General features: G+C 40.9%; 1 protein-coding gene across 1 annotated transcript in view; it reads right to left on the bottom strand.

Moving 5' to 3' along the window:
• Nucleotides 1–24,911, bottom strand: part of CPNE4 (copine 4) — a 256,766-nt gene that overhangs the window by 40,378 nt on the left and 191,477 nt on the right. The window contains exons 7-10 of the mRNA XM_065397919.1: nt 23,500–23,598; nt 11,386–11,472; nt 7,605–7,664; nt 993–1,126 (exon numbers count right to left, since the gene is read on the bottom strand). Coding sequence (XP_065253991.1) covers nt 993–1,126; nt 7,605–7,664; nt 11,386–11,472; nt 23,500–23,598 — 380 coding nt within the window. The remainder of the gene's footprint in view (nt 1–992; nt 1,127–7,604; nt 7,665–11,385; nt 11,473–23,499; nt 23,599–24,911) is intronic.

The raw sequence follows: 24,911 nt of genomic DNA, 5'->3' as shown, positions 1-24,911 counted from the left end.
CATATCTGTTCCTTTCTGTCCTTCACTTTCTTCCCCCTGTCCAATCTCTTTCTCTCGCTCTTGGCTTTTCACCTAAGTTTGAGGTCTTTTTTTTTGTTGCATATTTTTGCACATGAAATTTAATAGTGAAGATACTCACAGTCCCGCACTGAAGGAATAGTTCAAAGACATTAAGGGAGAAATAATTCAAGGTTGCTGTTCAACACAGTGCTACACCTGCCATAATAAGCTTATGTTGGAATATGAAGATTATTCTGTGAACTGGTGGCTGGTTTTTTACTCTTTAAAATATAATATTTTCTTCTTTAGAAAATTATTATTGTAATTCATAAAGTGCTCACAGCATGCTGGACGAAATACAAGCAGGTACAAAATAAAAATCCTTGCTAGAGCTGGTCAAAATTTTTCCAGTGGAACAGTTGCTTTTGGAAAGAATCATTGTATAAAATCACTTTATACAGCCACACACACACACACACACACACACACACAAAAGAATACTTAAAGGGGGTTTCTGGGTAATTTAGATTACTAATGGCCAATCTATTTGACAGAGGCAGGAGAGCTATTTGAAATCAACAGGGGTGCACAACTTTCTCAGAGGGTCAAGTAGTCAGATACACATTTACACGCATATCAGGAAAGATACCTACATTGCATATATAAAACAGTCATGCAGGTGTAAAAAGGATTACCACGCTCCCAAATATGTAATTCAGCATGTAGAAGCAGACAGTGAAGACATTTTCTGTACAAACCAATGATATATGTTAGAGACAGATGCTCTCTGTTAAATATACAGAAACACTGGTTTAAAATGAATGAATCTCAACTGTGTATCAGTGTATTTGTAGACTGAAACTTTTTTTACCCATAAGGATTCCTGTACGTGACTAACATTAAATTATTGAAGCCAGCAACGTGAAGTCATTGGTTCCATACTGTTAAAACACCTTCTAGAGACAATTCTATTAGCAAACATGGTTATTTACCTGTCATAGTCTTGGCAAATCTCCCCAACAGCAACCAATGCCTTCAAGTACTCATTAGGCTGATACGGGTGGATGTAGTGCAGAGAGCAGCTGTTCCTGGGATCTCCATTTGATGCCGTGAAATCTATAGCTACCTGGAAAAGAAATGAAACAGTTGCTCTATGTAGATGTTATGGTGCATAGGTATGTCCAGATCTGCCACATTTCTTTATCATATGCAGTTGCTGGATACCACAGTTTTAAAACAAAAATGAAACCAATTAATCAATTCTGCAATAACATTCCTTTTGTAGCACTGTCACATGCAGTGTAGAAATCAGCATAAAGAACATCATTAGACTGAACATCCTATATCACAATTTTTTTTTTCTAGCTAAGAAAATATATGAGATGTGCATGTCTGTAATGCAGCTGTTTAGGTTGTATACGTAAGTATAATACTGTTCTTTCCTGTATTAGAATGCTTTTTTTCTGGCTAACCCTTCAAAGGAAGTTATAAAATAAATTCAATCAAATCAAAACTATTATGTAAGTATATCTAAAGTAAATGATAATGTTATGATATATGTCTGAAATTATGTAAGTGGAAAAACAATGAATTACATAATTTTTCCATTTAGGGAATTATATTCTAATATAAACCTACCTAATTAATTAGCCCTAAGTTCTCTGAGTTTAATTAAATTCTTTCCAGTCAGGTGATTCCCGGTCTATAAATCTGTCTCTAATATAAAATCTGTATAGAGTCAAAATCCCTTAACAAAAACATTCCAAACCGGGTCAAATTCCTTTCTTCATTTCTTTGTTACTGCTTATTGTTATTATTATAATCGTAAAACAGTCTAACTAGCCCTTGTACGGTGCTTTTCATCTTCAAAGAATTTCATAATCATTAACTTAATTAACCCTCCCCATTTTGCAGATGGCAGAAAGCTTAATGGTGGATTACAAGGCAAAAACAAAAATCAAGTTAAGCACAGATTTTTATGCTGAATGTGCTCACTGTGGGTTGCGGGAGGCATCCAGCACTGAATTACAGTGAACCGTTTAAAAATTCTGTTTTTCCTTTTTGAAATTCTCTTTGTACTTCCTGGATGCTAATGACATTCCAGATGAATCATTCTGTGACATCACAATCATAGACAGCATGAGCTGGAATGACATTTCTGACATTTGCAATGATGCATTCTGGGATCTCTTCAGTGAACCAAGAGGAACCAAAGGATTTCACAGAGGGAAATATATATTTTTTAAAAACCCTATAGTTAAAGGTATTTTCTGCTTCCCCTTTCCCACAAAACATGGTAAGCGGTGTATTCAGCAGAGAAATCTGCACTTAATTCAGTTTTCAGTTTTGCTTTTCAATTCACCTTTAAGTGACTTGCCCAAGGTGACAAAGGGAGTTGTGTCATACTTGGAACTAGAACCCAGAAAGTCTTGGCTTCTAGTCCTGTGCTCAGACCACTAGATGATATTTCCCTTTAGCAACATGTAGCTCCCCTGAAGAGCTCTATCACAGGCACACATTCTGTGTTGGGGTATTTGTCTAAGGGTGGATTTTCAAAGGGCCTAAGTGATTTGGTAGCACAAGTCACAGAGACTAACTTTAGGCACCTAGTTTTGAAAATGTTGGCCTCTGTCTTGATTTTTAATAGAGGAATTTGTAACTTGAAGAAATTTTGGCAGAGATTTTCAAAGACGACAAGAGCTTTTGATGCCCAGTTCTCATTAATTTTAATAGCTTTGGGGCATCCAAATCTATGGCTTTGAAAATCTCAGTCTTTGTCATTAAAAGTTGTGAGAGCCAATCAGAACTTTTAATCCTCACACCACTGATGCTCAGTTTCCACTCTGTGGTCCAGAATGTTGTTTGCAGATTCTGTTTCATGTTCGGTATCTCCTCCTCTTTAAATCTTTAAGAACTAGCCCCTTGATATCTGATTGGAAGAACATGTGTTTTGTCATGCTACCAAGCAGTCCTTTGTTTGATCAGCCTGGGAACATCTCTGCTGCCTTGACCAACTGCAGTCACCATTAGGAGAAATGAATATAATTTAGGTGGGAAATAGGATTACCTTTCAGCCCCACTTCTCTATGTAAACCTATGCAGCTGTCCTGCCAGAGATTTTGTTAGTCCTGATTTTTTCCCCACAGATTTCCCCTTGCAAACTAAGGTAATAAAAAGAAAATTCACCACTTTTTACCTTATATGCATAACATTTTGAACCTATACCATCAAGAATCAAGCTGCCAGCTAGTCACACCTTTGAATAATGATCCTATTAAAATCTTCAGTGCCACAGCTATTGGAGATTGGGCTGTTGACAACCAGTTGATAAGCACAACAAGAATAATAGCAGGAGACACACTCAGAACATTTTGAGCAGCTGTTTGCATTGTACACATTGAGCCAGATTCTCAGCTAGTGTAAACTGGCATACTTCCATTGACGTCAATGGAGCTATCCTGGTTTACGCCAACTTAAGGTCGGACCCACTGAAAGAAAAAGTGAAAACAGGTATGGTGTGGGGGAAGAAAGAAGAGCCCTTACAAACCAGGACATGAATTTATGGTCTTGTTTTCACAGAACAGAAAGTTTTAAAAAATATATATTCAGAAATGTTGAAACTTTTTGATAGAAAATTCCCAATCAGCTCTAGATTCTCCACCCAAAACCAGGGCTTGTTATACCTTGGAAGGAAGTAGGTATGAAAGGGAGTAGAGACTCTACATGGTGTCTATGCCTATTGCTTAATCTTACCTGTGTCCATACATCGTCTCTCACATTTGTATGAATCCCAACAACCTTGTGTTCCTCGCAAAATATGCTAGATCAAGGCCTGTGGGCCAATATTTTCAAAAGCATGTGTCTAAAAATAGGAGTCTGATTCATATTTAGGCACCTAAATCAGGGGTCTGATTTTCAAAAATGCTAAGCACCTAGCAGCTCTCAACTGCTGAATTTCAAAGACCACAAGGCATCTGCTTTTGAAAATCTTGGCCTATGTATGCATATGATTATTTAGTAAAACATTTATATTTTCTCTGAAATAAAATTAATTTAAAGATTTTGCATAGATTACAAAAACATGATTGCTGTTCTACTCCCTACACAAACATTTTCTCATGTACCAGAATAAGAAGGGACAGGTGCTATAAAGATGCTATAGATGTTGACCTTTTCACTGATAACCCCAAAAGAGACTCTTAATGAGGTTGGAGTGACATGCACCAGAGGGAATTGGACAAATCCTTTTTCTTGCAATGACTGTTTGCCAAGGTCATGTGGTGTTTTTTAACCAGAAGTGATTGCAGGATGTCAGAATGAGCAGCAGGCTTAGTGAGCAAGGCAGGCCTGTGGTCAGTGTTTTGGGGGGTGGGAAGGCAGGAACCTGATTGAAACGCGTTTCTTTACTGGAAATTGTCCTTGTAGTACAGATTCACTTAATGCCTGTGTATTTACAGACTGTGAATACCCTCATTTCCTATTATGATGCTTTTATTAAACTTGTGATTTTGCTGCATGGTACAATCTTCTCAGCAGGTATCAGCAAAAGAGACACATGCTCCATACACTATATTCTGAGTAGAAGAGGAATACTCTCTCTCTCTTCCATCATTAACTACAACTACTGCTCCATCCACAAATGTGCAAAGCATAACATCAGCTGTTTTCTCTGAACACAGTAAGATCTTTAAAAGCTTTAAAACATGCACCTCTGGGGATATGGGGGGAATGAGTGATGAGTTCTCTTTTCTTGCGCTACTAATAACCTTTCACAAGAAACAACAATGCCACTCATATGCTGATGCATTGTGTTGCCAAGGCTCAGTTTTGATCCTGCCTCTTGCTGAGAGGAGGATTTCTACGGAAAGCCGAAATGATATTTGCAACGGTTCCAAAACAGCAGCATGTAGCAGCTCTAGTTTCTTAATGTTCCTGACTGACAATTTAAGGCACTCAGTCTTGCGTGGTAGGACCAAGCATGCATGCATGTGGGGAAGCTTTCTGATTCTAAATGAAAGAATCACAGAAATTAGGGATGGAATTTGTTAGTCTAACCCCCTGCCAAGGCAGGATTTTTTCCCTACAACATATTTGCTTGTGTTTGGTCCAGTGTATCTTTAAATGTCCCAGGTGTTGGCACTTCCATCACCTCCCACTGTTCAATATGGGTATCCCACAGCAAAAGATTATACACTCTTAGGAAGATTTCCGTAATCCGTGTAAAAGTGTTTTTAATGCACTGATAATTTCCTGCTTAGCCTTCTACCAGCTCAGTCAGCAAATTATCAGCTTGTCCTATTGTCTTGACCTGTCTGACCCAGAAGCAGTCCTGTACGCTCTTTCAGTTGCAGCTCTTAAAATGGGTGTTACATATCCTTTCTGCCATACTTCCTAAAGTGAAGAGAATGTCTTCTGACTGTAAACCCATTAACGTTGCCAACTTCTACTGACTGTTTCTCACACCTAGCAGGGAACTCTGTCAGATCACTGAAACAGACTTCTGCAATAAAAGCCTCACAGAAGTAACCATGTGGAATCTGCGCTATTGATGACAAAATTCCCTAGAAGAAAGTTTCTCAACAAATCATTCTAAAAAACACAACAAAAAAAGTTTACTCTTGGTTCTCTAAGATGTTTGTTCTAACTATGAACTATGTAACCACAATGGATGAACAACGTATCCCAAGAGCACACAGCATGATGTTACAAAAGCTCTCATTAGTGCTTTAAATTAGCAGGAACACTATACGATAGCTTTTTGTTCCCAAACCTATGCTTAGCATCTTAGCTTCCCTCCCCCCATCAAATGCCCTTTCAGATCACAGCTGCATTGTACTATCTGTACACTGCATGAACTCAACGGAAACATAATTAATCCTAAAACAAAAAGAGGGTTGGATGATTTACTACGAGTTTGTGAACTTTGCTTCTGTCTTAGCAAAGAGGAGGGCAATATATCACTGTGGTTTATCGGAACTCATTTCTATGTTGACATTAACATTCCATAACGGTGTACAAGAATTCAGAGAACACGGTCACCTTTCTGATTACAGGATTATGGATTTCATAGATCTATAGTGTTTCAGCAAGCCATCTTTGACAAGTGCGAGCGTAGGAGCCTAAGTAATTAATGCAGAATCAAACATCTCTGCACATCTTAACTGCAAGATGCTAGATCATTAAAAAAGGCATGTCTTTTTGCACTGATTACAAATAAATCACTGACATGAATTCCAAAACTAAATGGCATGGCATAGTCTTACTTGAGAGTGCAAATGATAGAACGTACACACGATGAATCCATTTGCACATGAATGAATTGCACAGTGAAAAAAATGACATTTTTGGTGTGAGAAAATTAAATGATTTGTGCACAAAAGTGACAGTGGGTGAAAAAAATTCACATTAACAAATTGGAGCAAGGTTGAGTCCCTTTTAAAAATGGTGATGTAGCAAAAATTATGACAATCATTGTACTGGATGCTTAGACAAATAGTACCTGGGGACAAGGATAGTGGGTTGGAAGTGGAAGGCCTGAAAAGTCCAAGAATTAGATGTGGTTGAGTGTAGTGGGTATTTAATATTTGGCTGAGAGCAGGGGTGAAAGTAGGCCGATATGGGCCAGGCAGCGCAGATGGGCTGGCTGGGGGAAGCTGACCCCCAGCCCCGCCCCTTACATCCGAGGCCCCACGTCCCTTCTGCCCGAGGCCCTGCCCTGTACAGGTACGTCTTTTATGTTACTTTCACTCCTGGCTGAGGGATTGTTTTTCATTTTGACTTCTTTTTTTTCCCCAATACCAGAGCAACCTCAGCAGAGCTAGCATTTATGTCCTCATATATTTATGCATTACAGGCAAAGCTGGTAGCACCACTTATACTTAATACTACCCCAAACTTCCCATTATAAGACCCTATTTTCAGTTCCTTATAACTTCATCAAACTTTAGCCACCTGGGCTGACATTTTCCATGCCATGCTGATTATTTATTTAGTTTATTTGGTGCGTGGAAGGGGTTTCAACACAAATGACTGAGCCATTTCTAAGAATCAGATTAGTGAATATTATTATGTTTTGCCAATATTTAAATATTCTTCCAACCATTTCACTGAAAGCATAGAGTCCCAAGAGTTTTTCAGCCAGAAATCTGGCAGGGAGGTCATGCTGAATCGGAACTGACTTAAGCCTGGGCAGGACACGGATGATCATATGAAATTCTCAGTGATGACCCACACACACAGCTATTGACACAGACTCTAGGCCAGATCTTCAGCTCTCATACAACAGCGTAGAACAATCGATGTCACTGGAACTATACTGATTTACACCAACTGAGGAACTGGCCCTATATATACTATGGACTTTAGTTGCTGTGGTCTGAGTGGTATTGCTGTAACATGCAAAATGAAAATGTTACGTGTTTGAAAATCATACTGTGATCACAGTTTATTTTATAGTCACAAAATATTTTATAAGAAGAGTTTAGCAATTTGTTAATACATTTACAAAATGGCAGGTCAGATCATTTTTTCCTGTGAAAGTGATGAATTTAGTGTTTAAAAGGAGTTCCTTTCATTAAAGGAAATTACAGTAGGAAAACACTTACTGTAAACTGTATTTGGCATCCCCCCATGATGTAATCTAAGAAAGAATGCATCTTGTGGATCTGGAAATAAGAAAGCAAAGACATTCAGATGAACTGTGTATTGCTAAAAGATCCAGACTTTGAAACAGCTTGTTTAAGGAAAAATAAAACATGGATGGGGATGGCGTGGGAGAAATCAGAGAGAGCGGGAGAGACTTAAAGCTAAGTTAAGAGAGGAACAAAGAAAGATGAGAAAGCATCACAAACCATTCTGAAACCACCGAAATTATTTACGCACATCAAGGAGAAAACAGAACAGCACTCCTCTGCCTGAAGTCAATGGGGATTTTGCCATTGATTTAAAAGAGAGAAGCAGGCATTTTTTTGAATTCAGAGACATGACTTTGAAAGAATGGGAAGGGAAACATCTCACATAGATGGTCATCCTGGTGAACTTTGCTGTATGGATGCATAATTGCATTGCATGGCATATTTGATTGCTTACTGGTATTATACAACAACAGGAAGGAGTAATTGGGGAATGTTGATTGTCTGCACACTAGTTCCTCTACAAGACTGTAGTATTTTTCCTTTTTTGAGGGGCTCCATTTCTATTACTCCTTTATTCCCCCAAATCCTTGGTTTTATGCATTCTTCATGGATTATTTGACAAAGACATTGTTAAATACTGTAGAATGAAATAAGTTCTAAAGTCCCCCCCAATCAGCAAACTTACCTTAAAGTTCCCAGACAAAAACTATGTTAAGGTGGAGCAATTTAGGGTACAACACATTACAGGAATGTTTTAATTATCCCCAAAACAAACATCATAAATCAGGGAATTCAGTGGTAAGGATAAACTTAAAAGAAATCCCAATATGTTAAGGTATGGATATTTAGGGCATCCAAACAACCTTAACTCTGCTTAACAGTAACACCGTGTAATAGTCACATGTTTATGGTTACAACATTTTAGTGTCTAATCCCAGATGAGATTCAACTGATTTTTTTATTCCCTCCCCCCGCCCAATAGTGTCACTATGCAGGACACTTAAGGTTAAGAAAATGTTGAAGGAGGGTAGTTTTTCACAGAATTCTCTGAAAAAGAACATTATCTGTCAGCCTCTGCTAAAAGAGAAACTTTCAGTTATGAAGATTAATGGCTACAAATGACAATTAATCCTAAAACATTTTCTTCAAAAATAGCCTTGGCACAAGATCTCAGTGACTTGTTAGTGTATGGGAAGTTTTAAGTGTCAGAGTTACTTCATTCTTAAGATCATTTGGACAGGGGTGGGCGGGGGAGGGAAGGAGGGGCAGGGGTGGGAGGGTGGGGCAGGGGTGACAGACATTCATGGATTCCAAGATCAGGGACCCTTGTGATCATCTGGTCTGACCTCCCTGTATATCACAGGCCAGAGAACTTCCCCAAAATAATTCCTAGAGCAGATCTTTTAGAAAAATATTCAATTCTGATTTTAAAAATTGTCTGTGATGTAGAACCCAACACTGCCCTTGGTAATTTTTTCCAATGGTTAATTCATCTCACTGTTAAGAATTTATTCCTTCTTTCCAGTCTGAATTTATCTAGCTTCAATTTACAGCCATTGGATAGTGACATACCTTCTTCATTAGACTGAAGAACCTATTATTAAATATTTGCTCCCTGTGTAGGTACTTATAGACTGTAATTAAGTCACTCCTTAACCTTCTCTTTGTTAAGCTGAATAAATTGAGCTCCTTGAGTCTATCACTTATTCAGCAAGTTTTCTAATCCTTTAATAATTCTTGTAGCTCTTCTCTGAATCTTCTCCAATTTTTCAACATCCTTCTTAAATTGTGGACACCAGTGTCACCAGTGCCAAATACAGAGGTATAATAACTTCTCTACTCCTACTCAAGATTCCCGTTTAAGTAACCAAGGATTGCATTAGCCCTTTTGGCCACAGCATCACACTGGGAGCCACGGGTGCTGAAACTATTTCTATAGTGGGGGTGCTGAGAGCCACTGAGCCAAACGGTAAACCCTGTATATGATGGAAACCACTTCAAGGCAGGGCGGTGGCAGCACCCTGAGTTCCAGCACCTATGCTGGGAGCTCATGTTTAGCTGATTATCCACCATGACTCTCAAATCTTTTCAGGGTCACTGCTTCGCAGGATAGAGTCCCCAGTCCTCAGTACGGCCTTCATTCTTTGTTCCCAGATGTATACATGTACAGTACATTATACATATACATGTACTGAAATGCATATTGTTTACTTGTGCTCAGTTTACCAAGCAACCCAGATCGTTCTGTGTTAGAGACCTGTCCTCTTCATTATTTACCACTCCCCCAATTTTTGTGTCACCTGCAAACTTTATCAGCAATGATTTTATGTTTTCTTCCAGGTTATTGATAAAAATATTAAATAGTGAAGGGCCAAGAACAGATTCCTATGGAACCCCACTAGAAACACACCCGCTCGACAATGACTCCTGATTAAAATTACATTTTGAGACCTATCAGTTAGACAGATTTTAATCTAGCTAATGTGTGCCATATTAATTTTATTTCATTCTAGTTTTTTAATTGAAATGTAATGCAGTACCAAGTTAAACACATTATGGAAGGACAGCAACACTATTAACTTTTATCAACCAAACATGTTATCTTATCAAAAAAAGGTATCAACTTAGTTTGACAGGATCAATTTTTCATAATACCATGTTGATTGTCATTAATTATATTGCCCTCCTTTAATTCTTTATTAATCGAGTCATGTATCAGCTACTCCATCATATTTGCATGGGATCAGTGTCAAACTGACAGGCCTATAATTACCTTGCTTATCCTATTTCCCCTTTTAAAATACTGGCACAACATGAGGTTTCCTGTAGTCTTCTGGAACTTCCCCAGTGTTCCAAGACGTATTGAAAATCACATTTACAGTGCAGTGAGCTTCTCAGCTAGCTCTGTTCAAACTCTTCAACACAAACTATCTGAACTTGCTGATTTGAAAATGTCTAACTTTAGAAGTATCTGTTTAACATCCTCCTTACATTCTAGTGGATTGAAAAGAGTGATCTCATCACATGATAGGGCTACACCAAATACGTAACAGAAATATTTATTGAACACTTCTGCTTTTTCTGCATTATTACCGATAGTTCTACCATTTCCATCTAGTAATGGAAATTACCACAGGGTGCAGCATTTCTTAAAGGAACCACTTTAAAATTAATTTTAACTCAATGTAATTAACCCATTTACTGTAAGTTCTCAGAAAAGTCACTCTAAACTGTAAAAGAAAGAGACATAATTTTGGGGAGGGTATGATGTATTCTTCCTGTGTAACAAAGTGGTTGAACCTCTCCTTTCAGTGCAACACTTTTTTATGGGGCCATGACCAGTTTCTCCATAGTAATGCTCTACTTTGAACAGTGAATCTATAAATATGTCATTAGAAAATTCCATGTTTACTGAGTATTGGTGATTTCCATATCAGTTGCACTCAGTTTACAGGTAAAATATGTTTTTACAGCTTTCAGCCCCTCAAACTCAACCTGGGTTCTGACTCAAGTTGGGCTGTTTTCTTCTTCAGCTTATGATGACAGGTTTTGTTGTATTTTTTATACGATATGCCTAAGAAAGGACAGACTGCCAGAACCCAAATAGCTTCCCTTTGCCCGTCCCAGGTTACAATTTTTAGCTCCACACTTTAGATTTTCTTTGCTGGCTCCATTTCCAAAAAATCTTTATAGATACATTATTAATAACTGGGAGGAGGAATAGACAAAGTATTCTTTAAAATGCCGGTACCTTGCACTGGTTAAGAATGACAATGCCTGAATTCTTGTAACTCTTCTTCTTTGCTTTGTACTTGGGGTTTATGCACTCCCACTGTACCTGTGAAAACACCAATCACTGCATGAAAGAAAATTCATGTAAACAAATTGAATTAATTAAGGTTGCACGGAATGTTCTCTATAGTTGATTAAGACCCATCAAATGGTCCAAAGACAAAGATGGCTAAACATTAACTGTACAAGGAGTGATCTTAACCTAGTCCCAGGCCGTGTGCAAACACCTACATTCTGGTATGCAAATATATGCATAGTACTCAAACAGACATCTAATTACCCAGGTCTGTGTACACACATACAGGTTTTACATGTGAAACATTGAGGGTTTTTAAAAAGAGATCATTTCAGAAAAAGTGGCTCCGCATATAAATAAAAATGATTGTGGGAAATTGTCTGATACTCGACATTAAATACATTACTCCCTACATATTAATTAATATAACATTGGGGGTTTGCATTAAACGACTAAGAACACAGCAATTCAGACCTGAGATTGAAGTACTTTCCTCAACCCCTTTTGTTTACAATATAGCAATATTAAATGCTGTAGATACTATGAGAAAATAAGAAGTTAAAAATAAGGAGTTAATCTAAGTACGTAAAAGAAGGAGATTAAATAACCACTGCCACATAGAGGTAGCTGGAATGTTTTCAACTAAATTTTTTTTGTTGAAATATGCTGCTTTGTTGAAGCTGAAATGTTTTGCAGCAGAAACATCAATTTCAACTTGAAAGTTACTTGGTTTTGCTAGTTTAAGACAGACCAAATGTTCAAACTTTGAACTCTAAGTACTACCTTCAAAAATATGCATACATGCCTCTGCACAAGCATCACACACATTTGCATGTGCAAATACCTGTCTGCATATGCCCCATTTTGCATGAGCTATTACATATGCACACTTAGGGCCTGAGCTTTGAAAAAATATTGTCTTTAATGTTATTTCAGGGGCGGTTTTTTAAATGGGGGGAAACACTCAAGGAAATGAGTGTGTACTGACATGGTGCCAGGCAAGACGAAAAATCCATCTACAAAAGGGACCAATACTATGTAAATAAGTATTTAGAACATTTTTTTAATTGAATGATGTTGGCTTGAAGTTACTGTATTTTGTGCATTTGTGGAAGAAATCCTTAATTAGGTCCAGACTCTGCAACATACTTAAGGATGTGATGCATTTTAAGCATGTAGATAGTCCCCTTGACTTCAACGGTCTTTAGGTAAAGCCCTAAGAGCAATTTTGACAGCCACCATCTTAGCCAACACACTGGGGATTGAACTCAGGACCTCTAGAACTAAAAGCATAAGTGGCTTCATTTTGAGCTAAAGATCCAAGCTGCTGCAATGAGAGGCTATAACAACTCTTATCCTCTGTGGATCAGCACAGCGGGGGCCTTGTAACACACACTCACCAGTGAATTACACCATTACTTTGAATATTCAACATTTGAAAATCAGGATTTCTTTCAAAATATCTAATGGGGAAGGGAAGGATATTGCTTTAGAGCAATGTGAGACCTTCTCTTCACCAAGGGCTAACTGTGCTGCCTGTACTGCACTCCTAACCTCGTGGCTCCTGGAAACAGGTGACCTCGCTGATAACAGAGAGAGAAAAAGTTTAACAAGAAAAATATTTCCAAGCTGTATGAAGTACAGCTGCCTGCGCCCCAGTTTGCCCTACAGCTCAATTATTTGTCTTGTGAAATGAATTTTCCGGCTGAGGTAACAGGCAGACACAGGACCACATGTTCCTGGGAAATTCTCCAGCAACTGCTTTTCTGTTCTCAGGAGGATAGATCAGGCTCCCCCCAAAAAAATCTAACTGAGTTCTCCATGACAGGAGATGGCAGCAAAGTGGAGGGAAGAAATGTGATTGCAATGCAAAAACATTGATCACTCGGCTCTGAGTATATTTTACATTAAACTATCTTCACTGGTAGCAGCTATCCTATAAACGTATTGGATGCATTTATAAAAAGAAATTGCTTAGTTTACCAATTACAATGGAGGCAGCAAAATAGCACCTTCAAAAACCTCTAGTGGAGAGGGCAAAATACAGGAGCCAGGAGTTCTAATCCCAACTCTGATACCGAATTTCACCAAACAGATCATCACAAACTTCACCACCTTCCACTCCAAGTGCAAGATGCACTTCTTTGACCTTGCATTCTCCAGGATAAACTCATAGCAGTGTATACATTTAAAAAAAAAAAAACAGTACAGTGTACATATAATTCTCCCTTGGGGAGAGGATGAACCACACATAATAGACGTTAGTCACTTACGGCACTTCAGTGCTTAATGCAGTTCAGGAAGGTGTTCAGCTTCTATGACGGTTTGAGTGGTAGAAGAACATACAGAATAGAATAATAGTGTGCCCTTGGGCAAGTCACTTAACTTTTCTGTGCAGCAGTAAAATGTGGATAATAATGCTTACCCAGCTTTGTAAAGCACTTTGAGATCTATGGATGACGTTCTAGATAATTCCTAAGTATTATTAAAATATGAAATGTACAGGCAATGAAAACCTAACTGATCAATTGGTATCACAAGCCAAATAAATAATCATCTTAGGAAATTCCTGTCAAGTGAACAAACAAAAAGAAAGAATACATTTTCATCAGTAAATACACTAACTGATGTTTTGGTGAACTGAAAAGCTTTTGTAAAATAAAAAATGTTTAAGCTCCCAGATTGTGGGTCGACTTAAAAATGACAATTTTAAAATAAAACTCACTTCCTCCTTTACTTACCTGCCAAGATCTCACCCCAGAGCTCCACATTTACACAGCAGGAGCTGATTATATGACAAGCACCATTTTCTAAAATTCCCTATACAATCCTTTCCACGTCATCAGCTCTCCTTGGGGGAACAGAATCCTCGGCACAGGTCTTGACAGGTAAGAAATGATGCAAATTGTTTTGAATATTTTGCTTTCACTGCTAAGACAAGTTTGTTTTTTTATGTACTCCTACATTCTGCTATTGATATGGTATCTGTCACCTTTATTAATGATTCATTTTCATCATTTTAATTAACCTTTCAGCTGAGAGTTAACTAATACAAGAGTCTATACTCTGACATTATTGTTAACCATTATAAAACTTAGATTCATCATTCTAATAGTGTGCCAGTTAACATTTCTTCCATATGCCTGGCAGCTCTGGGCTATGTGAGCTCTTTTCTTGTCATGAAACAGGAGGCAATATGACTTCACAGCTTCCTACTAGTTTATTACAAGAGCTGTGCAAAAGATTTTATAATGAAAACCCAAATGTAGCCTGGTTTGAGGTTTCTTTAGAACCTCCAACGGCAATCCAGGTTGAGGGAAACAACTGAGTGAACCTGAGCTGTCTTAAGAAAACTTGAACCAGATTGTGTTTTCGGGGTTTTTTCCCCCTTTTTCGCCCCCTGCCCTCCATGAAATTTGGCAAAATAATGCTGACACTTGCAAGGTAGTCATATTTCTAAACTTCCATTCTCTGAAGTGTGAGACACAGATCACCACAACAAGGGACACTACTCCCTGAAATAAAGGACATTGTTTGCTTCCTCAAATGTTCCTTCTCTTACCCTACTAATCCCCCAGAAGTGGGGTGAAAAATTATGGGTCCCACTGAGACACTTCTTCCCATACACATGTAAAGGAGAGAGACAGTGTCTACATTTGGCCCCATGCGTCAAGAAAACTTCCTAAATGTACACATTTAAAGACTAGAATTTTTGAGCAGCATACTTCCAGCAATGGCATTGGCCAATACATCAAATAAATAAAGGTACCAGGCTGAAGGGGTTCCATGTACCCTGAGGCAAGAGAAACTGTGACACGGAGCTTTTGTTTTCACTTAGGGCCTGCTCTCACATCAGATATGTGAGGAATATGAAGTATGAAGCCAGAGTAGGTGACACTCATCCAAAATGGACCATCATCAATGTGTATTTTCTCCAAAGAATTCCTTTTTTATTTCTTTATTTTTAATTTCCTTTTTCTTTTAGTGAATTGCTGCCAAGACAAAAAATAACCCGTTATTATGTCAATGTCCTATTTAATATGTCATCCTGTTGACTCCAGGTGAGCAATTTGCTTTCAGGGCAGATTCATTCCTGCTGGTTCCCAAGGTTCAAATTGCACCTCTCTGTGCCTGTAAGGGCTATTACATTCCCTGCCTCCCCCCAGGAGGACAGGTGGTGTTTGCACAGTGCTATCTGCTGGGGGTGCCCACCATGGGTAGGCTGGCTGCTTTTAATCTCTGCCAGGGCTCCCCAGGAGACTCACAGGTGCAGACTGCAGTGAATATCAGTGCATCCCCTGTTTTCTTAACCACGATGCTAAAGCTTAGCCAGCACTTCTGGAGCTGTGCTGGCTGCCTGCAGATTACCTAATGAAAGGGAGATTACTGATGCACTGTGCTTTTGCAGCCCCCCTTTTCTGCCACCAAGGGCCTGGCTTCTGACAGTGCAGACCATCGAGTGGATTTGACCTTCTGATGTTAAAAAGAGAAGTGGAGCTGTCTGCTAAAACTGGGCAAATTGAGACTTGCCTTGGTACATTACTAAAGTCACTACTAACTGCTTTACCAGGGCCACCCGGGGGGGGGGGGGGGGGGCAAGTGGGGCAATTTGCCCCGGGCCCCACAGGGGCCCCACGAGCCCTGGCCGAGAATCCCTTTCCTCACCTGGAGGCGCTCCGAGTCTGCGGCGGCGGCATTTCGGCGGCGGTGGACCCTTCAGTCGCTCCGGGTCTTCGGCGGCATTTCGGCGGTGGGTCCTTCAGTGCTGCCGAAGACGCAGAGCCACTGAAGGGCCCCCCGCCACCAAAATGCCACCGCCGCAGACTCGGAGCGCCGCCCGGTGAGTACAAGCTCCCCCGCTTTGCCCCAGGGCCCCTGAATCCTCTGGGTGGCCCTGTGCTTTACTGTCTCACACATGCCCACTTATGCGAGTGCAATAGAACCCTGATCATCTGAAGGGCTTGGGACAACATTCAGGAGTTTGGATAGAGAGGGGAGCTTTGAGCTGGCTTTGAGGCCCCCTCCTACACCTCCTCAGAATCTCACATATTGGAATTCCCAGAGAGAGAGGGCACGGTTTTGTCTGACAGAACATTCTAATGAATGAGGCACATACAATGGAAATTCTATGGTGGAGTTAAATAATCTTGTGGAAATGCCAGAGGAGATAGTAGATGTAGGAAGGTTTCTCCCTTCCCTATATTTTTCTTTGTAAATACAGAGACAGATTTTTCTATTACATAATTTCTCCCATTGCATTAGGGTCCAGGTGGTTTATGTTTCTATGGCTTTTTTCCAATCCATCTGGTTCTATTGCCTCTATTTTCAAAATTGTGTGATTTTTTTATTTTTAATTAGAGGAGGATTTCCCCCAGTTCAACTGTGAACAGTTTTACCAATTAATCTTTATCATTCTTTTCCATTCTGCTTTTTAAGTGGCCAGGTTGTTTAATGCATTAATAAATGTTATAAAACAACTGCACAATATAGGCCCCGATTCAGGAAAGCATCTTTATTCAGAACAGCACTTAAGCACATGCTAAACTTTAAGCATGTACTTAACGTCTCACTGAAATCAATGCTGTCCTGGATACGGGTAGAGTTAAGGATGTGTTTAAGTGCTTGTCCTGAATTGGGGCCATTGAGATGAAAGCTATGGTTAAATCATGAAGGGCCAGTTTTGGAATGATAAGACTCAAGGAAAGGTAAAATAGAAGGATAGGATATGTTTTGCAGATGTTCGTTAGAGGTTCAGTTTTTTAAAACAACCCTGATATGCGTTCTCCTAAATAATGTTTGGCATCTGCTGTAAAAACAGGTGTCCTTCTCTTTAAAGTAGAGGTGTTGTTTTGAGATGTGCGATGTCTGCCTGTCATATAGGGGGAATGAGATTTGGGAAATGACTGTAATAACTTCATAAGCCTGTGACAGTACAACTCTCCCCGTACCATGCTGGGGATAAAAATGAACTTCGTAAAATTGCTCCTTGTTGTTTCTCCCCTCACAGCACAGAATACTTCATTAATCCATCTGGGGCAGCCCAGATGTTATGCATCCCATGTCTCCGATGCCTTCCCATAAGCTTTATGGTTCAGAGTGTCTCTGATAATTCTTGTGTGTGTCATTTTTGGTGACAGAGCATCTCTCTTTTGAAGAAATTTCCATCAGGGATGCACACATTTGGCCATTATGATGTGCTCCTTCTCTCGCTCATAGACATTTATTTAAAGCTGCTGTTCTTTCACCAGGCTGGCCTTGCTAATATTATTCAGCTTGGTACCTGCCCCCTCTTTGTGAAAGCTCTCCTTCCACTCAAACTCACTTTATGATTAATTTTCGACATGCACCAATGCAATCTAGTAATTGCTCTAAAACATTATGGGGCCAATTCAACCCTGGTGTAAGTGGGTCCAGCTCCACTGACTCAATTTGGCCCTGTAAGGACAAGTTTGGATCAGGCTCCATATTAAGGCTCCATTTAAATGATTTATAAAGGGTTAGTAAATGGCTGATTGATGTTAGAAGCACATTGCAGACATGAGTCACATGTGTTATAGCACAGATGCTATAAACACATCTGCAGAAAATGTTATAGATGGTTATAAGCAACTTACTGACTTGTTGGACTCTGTACCAGTTGGTTAGCCATTTATTAACCTTATTTATAAATAGAACCTTAATATAAAGTGTGAACCAAGTTTGTTTTGTACTTTTAGCTTGATTCCGAAATCTCCATTAGAGCAGTCACTAAAACACGGCCAACAGTCTAGGGGGTCGAACATTATTAATTCCCACACAGATAATTTATCAACACTAATGACTCCAGGATTAAATAATAATAGGAAATGACAACTTCTCGAATTAGATATGCCAAATCATTTATCATTTTCAATGACTGCCATCAACCCCAATTTGTGAGGCTCCCACCGACATAAAGAAGTGGAATTTTTAATGAGGTAATAATTCCATTTTCTCTTAAGAACTGTAATTCATAAGAAACTGGTTAGTTACATCGTGATGATTTCCAGTGAGAGCTGGTGGCAGCAAAGGCAGGGAAGCAATGGGGGAAGGTGCAGGGAAAGAGAGAAAAATGACACTCAACAAATAAAAGGTCTTTGGCCATCAGGTGAGTGTTCTATCTCTTCCCAGGCTGTGAGATTGGTTTGCAGTTGCATTCCAGCAGCTGATAGAACTTATATGATTAGACTTGCATGAATATAAATAGGAGAAAGAAATTTGCCTAGAAATAGAATTAGAAGGAGAGACTAGTTGTGTCAGGTACATAATTACAGTAACAGTGGCACCTCCCCTTTTTGCTGCTTTCATTTTCAGAACATCTTGTCCAGATAATAATAGGATATGCAGTGGCACTGCAGGATGGGTCAGTTAGTTCAAATATCCTTCCCAGAAGCAGACTGGCAACTTTCTGGATCTGAGTGTTGCTAATAAGTCAGTCTTGTGATGGGGAGGGTCAGCTGCCCCGGGAGGGATAAGAAGCTTGCTCAGAAATTTCAATTAACTTAACTCATCTCCAGTTTCTGCTGAAACCATTAGTGATTTTTTAATTTAGTGTAATGCCTGCTGAGGAACATGGCTGGGAAATAACTCAATGTTTTAATGTACCCATTGTTAGGCATCTTAACAGCGTACAATAAGAACACAACAAAACATTTAAAATGGAAATTAAAGAACCAACTACCCCCAAATGGAAAATATCCAATTGATTTCATGGGGGTCAGGATTTTACCTCAAATGAAAATAAAAAAGAACAAAATGGAATTTCAAGGGTGTTTTCTACATATTTATAAACACTCTAATATTAAAGGAAACAACATTGCTTTCAAGATTATAGACTGTGTTTTATACACTGATGCACTGAGTTCCACTGGTCCTAGACCATCCTTGATTCTACCCTGTCCCTGCTCCAAACACAGTTTTCACATTCCACTGTATCTGCTCTTAGTAAAATCTCTAATGACTCAATCCTGGCCAAATCTCAGGGCTCTCCCTTTTCATCTTCCTTAATCTCTCAAGTTGGTTTGTACACCACTTACCACTCTCTGATTCTTAAAATTCTGTCCTCCATCAGCTTTTGCAGCTCTGTCCTCTCATGAGTCTCCTCCTACTTCTCCAATGGCTACTTCAGTGTCTTGTTGGGTGGATCTTCCAATTGCCTCTTCATTGGATGTTCCCCAAGGTTTTGCCCTTGGTCTCCTGCTTTTGTCTCACTAGACCTCATCTGTAGATGCTCTTATCCACAAGCATCAATTAATACCTTCAACAACAACCCACTAAGCTAGTTATCTACTGCTTCTCACCATGCAACCCACATCTCAGCTTGTCTGACATTTCCTCAGAGAAATCAAGATGGTAACATAAGCTCGACAGAGTCAAAACTGAACACAAAACCCAAGTCAACTGTCCGCTCTCCTTCATACCGCCATTCCTGTGGATTACATCACCATCATCATAGCCTCTTAGGCCCATTTTCTTTGGCCCACAAATCCAGGCTGTATCTTACTCTTGCAGCTTCTACAAATATAATATGTCAAAGATTCTTCCTTCTCTTGTCTGTCTAGACTGCCAAAGCTATTGGTCTAGGTTCTCATAGTCTTGTTCTTCAACTACTGTAATCTCTTCCTCTCTGGCCCCGGTGCCAGCTACATTGCTTCCCTCAAGTCCATTAAAAATGCTGTTGCTAGGATCATTTTCCAGGCTCATAGTTACAAACAAATTTCCCCTCTATTTGTATCCCACCACTAGCTCTTCTTCCTCTACAGCATTAAATACAAGCTAATCTTGTCCTTCCCCATTTAACCTCACCCTATGTATAAGATCTACTAACTAAATCAAGCCCCACCATTGCTCTGCCAGTGCTGAAACACTTCATCACTGCTTTGTCTTCTTCTCCCTCTGGCACCAGTGCACTTTCTCCCATGCCGCCCGCACTCCTGGATCTCAGTGTGATTTACAAATATCAATTAATTAAGCCACTCAACTTCCCAGTAAATTAATGTTATTATCCCCATTATGCAGCTACATAAATTAAACTACAGAAAGACTATTTATATTCTGGTTTCCAAAAGTGCTGAGCACTTGCATTTCTACTGACTTCCATGGGAGTTGCAGGCAGGGGCGGCTCTAGGCACCAGCAAAGCAAGCAGGTGCTTGGGGCAGCCCATTTGCAGGGGCAGCAGGGATCCAGCATGGAACCAACAGGGGGCCCTGGGAGCTGTAGTTCCTTGGTTAGCTCCCTGCCTATAGAGCCAGCCCTGGAGCAGGGAAAGAACTACATTTCCCAGCATTCCCTTGGCCACTACCAACAGGAAAGAGGGGGAGGGAGTGAGGAAGCTGAGACCTCATGCTGCAGCCTGCTGTGAATGGAGAGCTGCACTGTGAGTAGGGATACCATATTTTAACATTCAAAAAATAGGACACTTCACGGGGAGGGAGGGTAGCCCCACCCTGCCACCAGCCACTCCCTCCGACTGCCCCCCACAGAAACCCCAACCCATCCAACCCCCCCTGCTCCCTGATCACCCCCTCCCAGGACCCCTGCCCCAACTGCCCCCCAGGACCCCACCCCCTATCTAAGCCCCACTGATCCTTGTCCCCTGATTGCCCCCTCCCGGGACCCCACCCCCTATCTAAGCCCCACTGATCCTTGTCCCCTGATTGCCCCCTCCCGGGACCCCACCCCCTATCTAAGCCCCACTGATCCTTGTCCCCTGATTGCCCCCTCCTGGGACCCCACCCCCTATCTAAGCCTCCCTTCTCCTTGTCCCCAACTGCCCCCTCCTGAGACCCCCCCCCAACTTCCCCCCTAGGACTCCGCCCCCTACCTGTCCCCTGACAAACCCCTGGGACTCCCATCCTGTCCCCTGACAAACCCCTGGGACTCCCATGCCTATCCAACTGCTGCCTGTCCCCTGATTGCCCCCATCTAACCCCCGACCCATCTAACATCCCCTTCTCCCTGCCCCGACTGCCCCCCCCCGAACATCCGCCCCATCCAACCCCCCCTGCTCCCTGTCCCTTGACTGCCCCCCCGGAATCCCCTACCCCTTCTCCAACCCGCCAGCCCCCTTACCGTGCCACTCAGACCAGCGTGTCTGGCTTCGCGCAGCGCTAGACACGCTGCTGCATACAGCTGCCATGCTCCCCTGCGGAGCCACAGGGCCCCCCCCCCCCCCACAGCACCTGCCTTCCAGATTTGAACACCTCAAAATTCAGGAGTGCTCAAGCTCAGTTTGGGCAGCTGTTACTTCATTTCTCCCAAATCAAATATACTGATCCACTGTAACTTGCTGTAGAAAAAGTAGGATAAAATTGAGCAAGAAATGCTTCCCAGTGGTTATTAGGACTGGAATTGCTATTTTCAACAGCCATTGCCTTTTTTTGTTTGTTTGTTTGTTTAAAAGGAAGACAGTGATATTGCATTGGCAAATTCCCCATAGAAAGAAAGAGTGGAACAAAAGAATAATAAAGGCACCTCAACTTTTCCTCATTTATGTAGCACAGTCTTATAATATGCATCCAGATATCCTCCAATCACACAAGCTGAAAATTGTTCCACTTTACTGCAGTTCTGTAACCATATGGGAACCAATCCTGTCTGTGTTCTGTGCACATCTAAAATTCCTGCTGAATGACCTGCCCTGGGAGCGAGTTACCAGTGACCCAGGGCTGCGGTGGAAGGAGGGTGCAGGTGTGGGGGGGGGGGGGAGCCCAGGGCTGGGGCGGCACGAGGTGTGTGTGTGGGGCAATGGTGGGGGGGTAAGGGGGAGCCCAGAGCTGGGGCGGCAGGGTGTGTGTGTGTGGGGGGAGAACCCAGGGCTGGGGCGGCAGGGGGTGTGTGTGGGGGGGGAGAGCCCAGGGCTGGGGCGGCAGGGGGGTGCGGGTCGGGGGGGGGAGAGCCCAGGGCTGGGGCGGCATGGGGGTGCGGGTGGTGGAGGAGAGCCCAGGGCTGGGGCGGCAGGGGGGGTGCGGCGAGGAGCCCAGGGCCGGGACGGGGGGCAGCCAAAATTTTTTTTGCTTGGGGCAGCAAAAAACCAAGAGCTGGCCCTGGTTGCAGGCACCCAGCGTCTATGAAAAGCAGACCTCTATCAGAAGATTTGCTCTAATTTACAGATTCAAGCACAGAGCAGAGAAAGGAATGCAAGAATCCTGGCTCCCAGTTCTGTAGATTAACCCACTTCTCAACAAAGCAACAGTGCAGGGATTTTACAGATAACACATATATCTTTTTTATACTAGTGAATTATCAGGAGATTTCATGGCAAATCTTATGAGTTCTCATGACACTTCCTATGAAAATGGTTAGCTTACATAGATCACCTCTTTAGTAGAGATGAACTGGTTCAGACAAAATCAGAACTTTTTTATCCATCCATTCAGCTAACCTTCTGTTTTGTGATCACTCTTGAGTTTCTCTACACTTCTTGGGTTTGGTCAAGACCAAAAGCAGGAGGACGGAGAAGCTACTCTTACTGCACCTCCCCCTCCAAATATAACCAAGAAACTCTTGAAATCTTGTGAGAAGTAAGATCAATATTTTCATAAACTTCCAGCTCAATTTCAGAACATAAGAACAGCCATACTGGGTCAGACCAAAGGTCCATCTAGCCCAGTATCCTATCTTCTGATGATGGCCAACGCCAGGTGCCCCAGAGGGAATGAACAGAAGAGGTAATCATCAAGTGATCCATTCCCTGTCGCTCATTCCCAGCTTCTGGCAAACAGAGGCTAGGACACCATCCCTGCCTATCCTGGCTAATTAGCCATTGATGGACCTATTCTCCATGAAACCAAACAGGTTTGGGTAAACTACCAAAATGCACCTCCAAATCTTTCAAGAGGCACCCAGCACTGTACTTCAGGTCAAATTCTGGACTCAACAATGAACTTTAATGAAACTCTCCTGATACATCTAATAAATAGGTGGGCTTAAATTCTATACTAACTTACACTCCATTTAAGTCAATGGAACTGCATATGGGGCAAGTCAACTTGAAATCTGGTCAAGAAATTCAGATGTTATACAGGGTTTTCACCTACCTGTCTCCCTTCCATTGCTCCTCGCATTTCCTTGAATGTTGAACTAAATTCTCCAATGAAGTCATGTTTGCCATTGGAATCCCAGTCCCAAACTATGCACTGGTGAGGGAGAGGAAAGAACAGAGGAAAACATTGTTTTTTTTAGGCAACAATTTTGTAACTGAGGAGCAATTACAGTATTTATTTGATGAAATGTTACTATGGAAACAAAACTAAGCATACAGTAAAAACACATTCTTGTCAAGATCGGAATGAAATGACATGTGAAATCTCAACATAGCTTACCAGAAGAGTGAGATGTTTATTGTATTAATGGCTGAAGAAAGTGAAACTGCATGTTTAGTGAAATAATTGATTGAACAGATCTTATATCCAAGTATACAAAAGCATGTTAGGTATAATTGTATATTAGTGTTCACACAATGTTCTGAGTTATAATAATACTGAATACTTTGCTCTGCAAAGTGCTTTACAAACACTAATTCATCTTTAGAACACCCTTGAGAGGTAGGTAAACATTATTATTCCCATTTTACATTTAATGAAAGAGAAACAGAAGTTACACTGAACAGTTTCTACAGTGGCCTTTGCGCTTGTGTGCCTCTTTGTTAGGTGCCCATCTTGAGATACCTGGTGCTCATCATCTGCTGTTCCAGTTGCCTTCCACTAGAATTGTGGGGACTCAGCACTTCTGAAAATCAGACCCAAAGTGTCTCAGGTTGGCACACAAAAATGGAGGTACCCAAAATCAGATGTCACTTTGTAAACGTTCACCTGAGTGACTTGCCCAAGGCAAGAAAACAAATCAGAGGAAGAACTGGGGTTTGAATCCAAGAGTTCCTGGCTCTAAAGAGTAGATCACACTGCCTATTAATATGTACATATTTTAGCACCAGCAGCAGAGCTTGCCATAATTGCAGGCAATTTCCAATTTAACTGCTTGTTTTCAGCCATTCATAACTTTCATTTGTAAACATAGTCACTCTGGCTAACTTGTAAGAGAATACACCATCACCTTGAACTTTAGAAAAGTTATTTATTGATTTTGATTACAAAAATATGCAAAAAAAAAAAAACCCACAGAGAAGTGAAACATTTCAGGGTCCAGCTGCCCACCTTGACTGGCAAGCAGCTTAGCGCTCATAGAACAATATAATTGTTAAACAACAGATTTTAAAATTGGCACATTGTCAGCAAATATTCCAACACACCCCTTAAAAGACAGAATCTCACATTGCTCCCCAGGTTCCTTCAGGCAAAAGCTTGTGTACTCGGACAGGTCTTGCAGTATGCTTGGAAGGTCAATAAAAATAGACTCTAGAGTCCAGGGGACCAGCTTGGCAAGCCAGGGACCTAGCTTCAAATGTAGGTGTGAAGTGTTATTTTTAATCTCTATATCTCAGCCAGGTTCT

This window comes from Emys orbicularis, chromosome 2 (genome assembly GCF_028017835.1).
Source record: "Emys orbicularis isolate rEmyOrb1 chromosome 2, rEmyOrb1.hap1, whole genome shotgun sequence".
NCBI lineage: Eukaryota > Metazoa > Chordata > Testudines > Emydidae > Emys > Emys orbicularis.
This window is presented reverse-complemented; position numbering and strand designations above follow the sequence as displayed.